Genomic DNA, 9,813 nt, shown 5'->3' with positions numbered 1-9,813 from the left:
AAGGCAGTGAAAACAGAGGAGGTGTTCCTCTGCTGTCAGCTAGCAGCAATGGATTCGTTTTTTTTTGTGATATGATCCTATTTTTATTTTTGTTTTGCTACACCTGTTCAGTATATTGAATTCAGTGGATTTTTATGGAAAAAATACAGGTTTGTGGCTGTCATTCACATATTGTTTCTCTGACTTGAGACCACTTGTTTTATTCAGTGGAATGTGGCAATCATAGCTGTACATAATTACTGCAGAAAATGGTGCTTCATTTCTTTATTTCTTGAAAAATGATTAGCTTACCTTGTGAGTTACCTATGGCATCTATCTCAGGTACTAACAGAAGCAGTTGCTGTGCTATTATCTGAGCACCTTGTAAATGACTGGTGCTACGTTACTTATGTTAGAGATTTTAATAAGGATTTTATGATTTAAAGAAAAGAAACTGATAGACTTCAACAGGTCCTGGTAATTTACTTTGAAATCTTTACCATTTTACATCTTTCTTGATAAATTCTTATGGATTCTTGGAAAGAATAGCTCCTTAATCACTAGTAATGCATTTCAAATAGTCTTATCATTGGAAATAGTTGTTCTTATAATGGCTTTTCTGTTGCCCAGATAACACACCCAAGCTTATTTATAATGCATTCTCCTTATTCCAATGACAAGAGCAAGTGCTTACACTGCTGATAGATCTGCAAACCCCAAACCAAGCTTTATTCAGATGATACCTCTACATCAGCAGTGTGTAGTGCTGACTGAGTTCCAGGTTTAGGATGCGTACCTTAATGAGTGTGTCAGCTACGTCACTAATGCATGCCCACGACACTCTTTAAGGTGTCCCTGTATATGGTAGTCTCTCATTTGCCTATTTAGAAATTCTTCCTTCATCTTGGAGCACCTTTAAAGCCCTGTATTTTTTTCAGGTTGCTGCTTCTGATTGTGCTTGGCTCCCTCTGGGCTCCCAGCTCTGTTCTGCACAGTGAAGTAGTTCTGAACTTACATGTTCCTTGCCATGTTTCTCCCCTTCCTAAAGAAACCCCAAGGCTGAATATCCAGTTTAGAGAAATGTTTTCCTGATAACCTTAATGGCTCTGTATTTTTCTCAGTATGTGGATGGACTATAGCTTTTGTCCAGTGAGTGCAAGACTTCCCAAGGTAATGATTTGCACAAACATATGTTGTGCATGCACATCTGCCTGTGAAATCTGTCAGGATGTTGCTTGTGTGGAGATCATAAGATCTGATCTGCTGGGAGCCTAGCCTTGGCCATACAGAACCCTGTGCACTGGAATCAGTTTTTAAAGATCTCCTCTACCAGTGCTATGCACTAACACTGCAGAGCACAGAGTCTGCATTTAAGAATTTGCAGAGATGCTAGTGCTGCATGCATAAAGCTGGTGTACTGTTTGTCTGTTTGTAGGAAGTTTTAAGGACTGGATGTTTGTTTAAGCTTTTCTCTGAATCCCTGAGCAAAAATTACTGGGATTGCAGTGAAGATTTCTTAGAGCTCCCCACCTGTCTTCCCTTTTCAGCCCTTTTAAAGATTATTTGAACTATTTTTTAATATCTCCTTGTTTCCATGCAAGAGTTTCACACCTGTCTTATAAAAAATCTTATTAACTCTGTTATGCTGCAAGGAGCAGTCTGAATTTCTGTTTGTTTGCTTAAGCCTCAGTTAAAGGAAGTTGTATCTTTAAATACGATACAGCAAGCATAGGAGAACTCCAGAGAGGGGAAAGCACAGCTGTTCCATCATGGTCCGTCATGGTTTCCACACATCCCGTAGGTAATATCTTTCTTAAACTCTTGTAAAATTACTTAATTCCGTATGCTTATGAGTCTTTAGACTCAAGGTAGTAGATGAGTCTTTACAATTTTTATTTTTTTTTTCATTTTTCCCTTTCACCTGGCCAGCATCTTGCAAATTTGTCCTGGTGTGTTCTGGTTTTATGATTCTTCATAAGTATAGAATTCAGGCAATTTTCCCTGCAGCCTATATCCAGCTGTAGTTTTCAATTAAAGCATTAACAGAAAACACGTATTACGTACAAAGTTGCTGGCTCCCAGTAGTTCATTTTTCTTCAGTACTAGAATTTGCAAAGTACTGAGTAGCCTTCAAAGGCATGTGAAATTGGAATTCAGTCTTCTACCTAATATGACCTCCTTCTTCTAAAGGAATGAAAAAAAAACAACAAAAAAACCACCACTCGCGTTCGATGACATTAATGAGAATTTCCCCCCCTGCAAACATATTGTAACTGTGAAATAACATTAAAGTTTCTCTGCCTTGTTATGAAGTCTTTAAATGTCAATGCCATTACTGAGACCATCAGGGCAGATTTAATGGTGGCCAAGGTCAACAAATGCTAACTGGTACCTCTCTTTTAGGGCCTTCGGGGACTCCTAATGGAGTCTCAGCCATGAAGTTAATTTGCAGTGTGGGCCTTTATTCTTAAATCTGCTCCAATGATTATTTTGTACCATCTCCATGTGCTCAGATTTCTTAACGTTCTCTTGTGTTTTCAGTCAATAAAACAAATGGCTAGAATAAGGAAATTCTGTCATTCCATGTTTTACATCTTTTTTTATTGTTTGCTCCTTTTTAACTTACGGGCTGATGAAGGTCAGGTGTATTCTTTCTGTAGATTACCCTACTCTGTCATCTCTGATAGGATCTTCCAAAAAATCTTTTGGATCTGCTACCACCTGCTGTCCTAGAGGTCTGGGCCACTAGGCACATCAGACTTCTTTTTCTGTAGTTGCCCTAAGTGCTGGGCTAGCACTTAGGTGGGAAATAAGAGACAGAATGTAACTGCAAGATTCTCTCCCTTTCCCTTTTCTGGAGTATTTCTTCCCATTGCTGGTCATCCCTTTAGGTATTGCCTAATGTAGATTTTAAAAGTTTTGTAACCTTTATTTGCCTAGAAAATACTGCAGACAAAGATGGCAAGATGCAAATAATAAATAACCAAACTCCGTCTTTTTGGCAGCGTGTTGCATTTCTGCTCACTTGCCCTGCCAGCCCCTCTGACTTTAAAATATTTTAATGTCCTGCACTTTTCACCCAGTCTAAGCACCAGACTTTCCTCAGACATTTAGCACTGACATTAATGCAAATGCCTCCAACTTACTGGGCCCTTTGGGGCAAAACATGACATCCTTGGCTTTCAATCAGTTGGCGGAGAAGATATTTTTATATCCACAAAACTAGAAATAATAAAATATCAGTATTCAGGTGCTAATCCACGTTAATTTACATTCTGTGAAGTATACCAGAAACTTGTAATCGGTTGTCTTCAAGAACAGCAGAGTATATTTGGTATTTTGTTTATTTATAAAAAGGAATTTAAATTATAGATATAAACACTGCATAGATTTGGGTTGTATCTCTCTTCTAATCATCACTGGACACTTACTTGCATCCCTAAGTTCTGCTGTCATGGAGCTTGCTGACTGACTTAGGCTGTATGTCGACCATACCTATCTGTTATAAGCACTGCTAGAATGCAAATAACACTTTGCTCACTATCTGTGGATTATGAATTTCACTGCTGAAGCACTTTCACTGAAGTGGTTTCATTATTTTTAACAAACCTGGTGTCTAGTTAAAAAAAAAGAAAAAAAGAAACAACTTTGTGAAAAATCCCGAAGGCTGGAAGATTTTGAATTCAGTATTTTATTGAAATTAATGCAAAAGAAATCATGCAATCACAGACTGGTTGTGAGTGCCTGATTCACTATCACTCTGATGTGCATAACAGCTCAAATGCTTAACTGCCTAGATGAACCATAGTGTAAAGATACTCTGAGATATGAGTGGGATTTTGCTGTCTGTTGCATAATATCCATGAGTATAACAAAACCACCAGAATTTGCTTGCACTGAGTTGACAAATGTGAATTACAGTTGCTTTCTTTCTTCGGAGTTTTATCAGAATATAATCACTTGCCCAGCTTAATTGAAAAATCACTTACGTTTATAGCTGAATTTAAACATGTTTTGTATTTAAATGACAGCTTTTGATGTACAGACATTTTTTACAGAAAGTAGTTAGTTTTTATCTGTGTTTCTGTAAAGATATTTCAAAAACTCTCATCAAATTTCCAGCGATAAGTAATATCCCATTCAGTGCAAGGTGAAATGTTTTACATCAAATCTCCTGCTGTGTAATGGCCAATCAAAGAGTATTTATAGTGGCTGAATGGATTTTTTGGCTCGGTATTCAAAATTAAACATTTTCAAACATTAACATTTAATGTTTTTTGCCACTCTTCAAGTTGATTTTATGTAACCCTAGGTGCTCACAACTACTTGATACTCTGAAGCGACTCATTTTATGCTGAGCATCCTGCAGGCAGTAGTTCTACATTTATTACACTTGTGTAGATTGAATGAAATGTATATTTGATAGCAGAACCATGTCTGTCTTTTGATAAACATTTTGTCAAGGTGGGCTGTACGTCCATCAGCAGGATGCAGCGAGTCTGTTTCTGAGTGAGCACGTTTAAATCGTGACATTAATTAGTAAAGGTGCATTTTGCTAATTCAGAGGAAATTGTTTCTCTTATTTCAGATGTCTGGTAAGAAGTCCTTCTGTCAGCAACCACCCTCTGAAATAGATGGTTCATACTTAGCTGTTGCAGGACCTCAGATTTTGCATAAGAACAGTAAAGCATCAAAGACTGGAAGCCCAAGCCGTGTAGCATTGTCTCAGCCTTGCAGGAATAATCATAATTATGGAACTGAAATCATTTACAACCGTCAAGATCGTCCGAAAGAAAATCCCTTGGAAAATGGCTTGCACAGAAAGTGCAACAATGTGATTTCCTCTGTCAAGCAGAGGACCCCTCACCACGTAAAACCAGCTCAGGAGGTGGACCAAAAAGCAAATGAATTTTCAAGCACTTGCCCTCCACAAATGACTCGTGGCTGTGCCTGCAAGCATGTAGGGAGCTCAGGTGGCATGCAGAAGAGCCAGGTACCCAGAAGACTCTCTGGACCTGCTCACAAAACCTGTGATTATTCCAAGCTCTCTCGAGTTTCTGGGCTGAATGACAGTGGGGGTTCAGGGTCTAAAGAAACAGAACAAGCTAAAAGGTTGTCTGAAGAAAGAAGGCAGCAGCTGCTTCTGCAGAAGATGGAGCTGGAAATTGAAAAGGATCGTCTCCAAAATCTGTTGGCTAAACAAGAAGCAAAACTGCTCCTAAAACAACAGCAATTACACCAGTCCCGAATGGATTATAACAGGTGATTTCAGGATTCATATTTAAAAAAAACAAATTCCAGAATTTCTAATGAACATGTGAGCAATAGTTATAAGAGAAAAATGGAATTTATAAAATAAGATAAGGCAGTACTTGTGGCACAATTTCTCTGTAACGGTGATTTAGAGGAGAGGAGACTTTTGAGTATATTAGCATATACTGTTGGGAAACAGCATGACAGCTGTGGAAAGCAGCAGAGGAAAACAGTATGTGGTAGAAAGAAAGGCATAAGAAAAGCAGTTCTAAGAGACTGGGTAGGAAAAGAAGAGTAGTAGAAGAAATTGTGAGCTTGATCTTAGTGCAGGCACTTGAAGGAACACAGACATTTGGCAAGGGAGCAGTGTGTGTAGATGACATAGACGTGACATTCCTCGCCTTTACTTGGAGAGGTCAGTTTTGAAATACTGCACCTTCCTAGGTGGTGACTGGAAGAAATATCTTTTGCAGAAAAGATGAAGACCATTTTATTCATTTAATATATATATATTAATATATAATGTGGCAAAGGAAGAGAGTCCTGTGATACAGGGACATTTGCCTTTCGGTGATATTTCTGCAGGCAAGGATGCCAAGACAGAGGCAGCAGAGGCACAAGACCTGCTTAAAAACTAGAAGGAAGGGGCAGTAGCCACAGAAATATGGAACATGGCTTCAAAAGCCCCTGCGATTGTTAGAGAAGGTGAGAGAACATCTTCCTGACAATTTAAATGGGGACTCTGGCAATACAGATAAACTAATTTATTGGTATCATTGAACCAAGAAGGGGATTGGGTTAAAGCCACAGACCAGAAAGTTAGACTAGCTGGTGTAACTCAACTGTGAGCTAGCATTTCAGCAATAGGAGGCTAAAGCAATGAGAGAAATCTGTCAGTCTTTAGGAAAAAAGAATAGGAAGGTTTCACAAGAAGGCTTATTTCTATATTACTTTAATGTGGTAAATACTGACAGCATCCCACAGGTGTCTGTAATACTTGACCCACTTCCTGCTTGCATGCATTATAACCACCACAGAGGAACATATCACTTTCTTTTCTTAATAACAGCCCTCTGGTTACTTTTCAAACTCTAAAAGAGAATACTGTAACTCAGATGATCTTTGTTTGACTGCTTGGGTGCTGTCTTACACTGAAAAGAGTATGTTTATTTAGGCCTTAAAACGTCTGTTTTATCAAAGTCAATCATAATTGTGTGAGTTGAAAATGGCTGAGCCTACAAACAAAGAATTATAACTTAAGGCAAAAAAGAAGCAGGAACAGATGGATTCTTAATCATCAAATACCTTAATTCTATGCATGCAGACCTCTAAAGAAAAACAAGTAGAATATGAAGGATATACAGGCTAAGTCTTTTGGAGTTTTGTTTCTAATAGACAATTTTCAGATTCATTTGAGGCATCATCTGCCCAGGAAAATGAATAGACCTTAAATATCTCTATGATGGTGTGCTTGTTAATACCATTGTGCCTATTTTAGCCTCTTTTTTTTTTTTTGCTGAAAAAATAGGTGGTTTACAGTGTTCTAGTTACTTAAGGAAAATATAGAAGGAAAAAATGCTGTGAAAAAAGTCATATGATCAGTCTGAGCACTAAATCTGTTTTTGTAATCTACTCAGAGTTGAAGGTGAATGCACAATTGCCATTTTGACCATATGAATTGCAACTAGACTTCAGCCTGCTTGCTTTTAAAAAATACTCAGTCTCTTTAGAATGAAATGTTTGATATTTACAGACAAATCTCATAAGCATTACAGTTCTATTTCAGTTCTGGCTGTATAATTCTTTTGCACTTTATAACAGGGTAATTTTATGTACTACACAAACAGTAGAAATTTGTTTAGCTAAGCTTGAATACCCTTGCTTCTTTGGCAGGAGACTCTAACCTAGTGCATCTCCTTACATCATGGCACTTTAAAAAAAAATACAATGAAAATCCATTTCCAAGTTGTGCTTATTTTTGTCTGTCCCTCTGCATGGATGGAATGCTGGTTAAGGTCCATTTTGAGCTGCTGAAAATATTGTCATTCATTGACAGATGAAAGGTCTGACCATTTGTAATAATTGGTTATTAACTCTTCTTCTCTTATGAAAAGTATGAATCGATCCTTCTTTTGACAACAGTGCATCATAACTGCATCTTAATTTCCCACATTTTCTCTGGATGTGAAGTAGTTGCTCAGCTATCAAAATGGTGGGTTGACAGGGGAAGTGGCAGATCAGTAACTTCTACTTTAATGGCCTCAAGTTGTACCAGGGGAGATTCAAGGTGGATGCTGGGAAAAATTTCTTCTCTGAAAGAGTGGTCAGGCTCTGGAATGGGCTGCCCAGGGATGTGGTGGAATCGCTGTCCCTGGGGATGTCCAAGACTGTTTTTATGTTGTACAAAGGGACATGGTTTTAGTGGAGAATATTGGTGGTAGATGGACTGGATGGTCTTGGCAGTCCTTTCCAAACTTGGTGATTCGGTGATTCTGTGATTCTACCGAAGTCAACCACCCCAGAATATATAAAAGTTTCATAAGTGGCAAAATATTCTTTCTTGGTTATATGGAGAAATCAAGGAGGCAGATAGTTTGAAAGCAGCAAATGAAATTTTTCTAACTTTTTTCCCAGTGGAAATCTAAGGAGGTACCATACATCAGTCAGCCTTACAAAACAAAAAGTACGTTTGAAAGCATGAAAATAGTTTTGAAAGCTCCTCCATTAAACATTATTGTTTTGCTTGTAGACACAAAACTGACCATATTTGTGGCGGATTTCTGTTCTGGTGATAGGACGAGCTGCATAATCAGCTGCTTCTGCTTTTTCAGGTTTAGAGGCCGTGTGTCAGGTTCAGGAGATGTGCTCAATGATGAAACACCTGGAGAACTTGCTCTGATGATGAACGGCAACAGCATGGGGCTACGGTAATTTTTTTTCTTAACTTCTAAGTACTTCACAGTGTCAGTGCATCTTCTTGACGTTGTAATATTGGCTGCTAAGTGTTCGTCTGTTTGTTTCAGATTAAGAACTTTTTTTCCCTAGGAAAAAATAAAATTCCTTGGCTGTTGAATAATTGTTACCCAGAGTATTGGGGTTGTCTCAGATTGTGTGCATCCCACCTTAAAGACAATAACCTAGCCCACAACAAATTGAAGTTTTCATAAGATCTTAGATTTCTTTTTCTGCTTTAGGTTTTACTTCTTATTTTTCAATTCAGATTAGAATTAGCTGTTTAGTTTTGATTTGACCTGATATAAAAAGTACATCAGCCTTTACCTCTGAGATGGAAACGATATGTTACCATTGGTGATAGTTGCTTGTTTTTCAAACAACACTGTGTTGCACCTCTGCATAATAATAGTGCTAACTACAGCTAAAATAACTTGGAGTAAAGCTAGTATTTAGCCACTTATTTCCATTCTGCAGACTATTTAAAACTTTAATGACCATATTTTTTTCGTGTTCTGTCCAGCTGTATTTCCTGTTTCCGTTGGGAGAAGGGTCAGGCCTATTAGAAAAACAACAAATTAAAACTGTGGACTTGACATGTTTTTTCTCTCAAAAATAAACAGAGTTGTGTTCTGTGTTTGAACTGTATCTGTTCTTTTGACCCAAGCTTTCTTTTCGGTGCACAAGAGGAGCAACTGGCCTTTGAGAGGCTCCCTCTTTAATGACAAGAGAAATCTTTAAAATAATAAGTTCTTCTCTCCACTTCTGGTATGATTGTAAGAGAAGAAATGTTAATTTATTTACAATCTAAGGATTCAGTACTTCATTTTTCTATTTGTTAACCGTAATTGATAATGTTTTTTTAATTGAGACACCTCTTCACTGAAAAGGGAAGTCAGACAATAGGTAACGCTCCTTTCCCTAGAAGAACAGAAGTTACTAATTTCTTTGGAATGCTTCATTGCTAAAGCAGATGTTTTGTTGATATGAGTTACTGACATATCCCTCATTGTATTTTGATGCTTTTTGTTTTGTTTTCATGCAGACTGAAGTGATCAAAGTGTGATCAGTTTTAAGAAAAGAGATATAGTCATGATATTAATATGCAGTAGCATTAAACCACTGAAGGAAAGATGTAACCTAAAACATCTGCAAGGCTTCTTGGCAACAGATTACCAACAAATGCAAAAATCTACGTAGCCTAGCACATAAAATGAGAAAAACTTGTAATGTTTACAGAATGAGAGTTCCAGATTTCAGAAAGCTCCCTCTCTTCAGTCCCCAGGTTTAATTTACTGTAATTTTTCAAGGTTAATGTGTTCGTGCAGTCTTCGGTTGGCATGCCAGCTGGTTCCAAAGTTTGGCAGCATAACACTTGGAAGTTTTTCTTCCTATATGCCATCTTTGGTTTTGCAAAGGTTACCAGATGAATGCTCTCTAAATAATTTAATCTAATGTTAGGCTGAAAGAGGCTGACAAAGACAAGTTCATTCGTCTTTTTTATGCATTTGAATATGTAAGTGATGTTTTCTTCAGTAGAGAGAGTGAGTGTGCAAGTGTATAACTAGGGCTAAGAGAAGAGGCAGAGGTGGTAGGAATGTACTCTTTGTTTTTCAACAGCCTCTTCTT

General features: G+C 37.7%; 1 protein-coding gene across 7 annotated transcripts in view; it reads left to right on the top strand.

Annotated features, from left to right (window-relative positions):
* The window catches only part of KIAA1328 (KIAA1328 ortholog), a 177,017-nt gene that overhangs the window by 115,800 nt on the left and 51,404 nt on the right, over positions 1 to 9,813 (top strand). For all 7 annotated transcript variants that reach the window (XM_019610301.2, XM_010725189.2, XM_019610305.2 and 4 more), the window contains 2 exons: positions 4,568 to 5,241; positions 8,064 to 8,159. In XM_019610301.2, the coding sequence (XP_019465846.1) occupies positions 4,568 to 5,241; positions 8,064 to 8,159 (770 nt within the window). The remainder of the gene's footprint in view (positions 1 to 4,567; positions 5,242 to 8,063; positions 8,160 to 9,813) is intronic.

This window comes from Meleagris gallopavo, chromosome Z (assembly GCF_000146605.3).
Source record: "Meleagris gallopavo isolate NT-WF06-2002-E0010 breed Aviagen turkey brand Nicholas breeding stock chromosome Z, Turkey_5.1, whole genome shotgun sequence".
Taxonomy (NCBI): Eukaryota; Metazoa; Chordata; class Aves; order Galliformes; family Phasianidae; genus Meleagris; species Meleagris gallopavo.
Note: the sequence above shows the minus strand (reverse complement) of the source record. Positions and strands in the feature narration are given on the sequence as shown.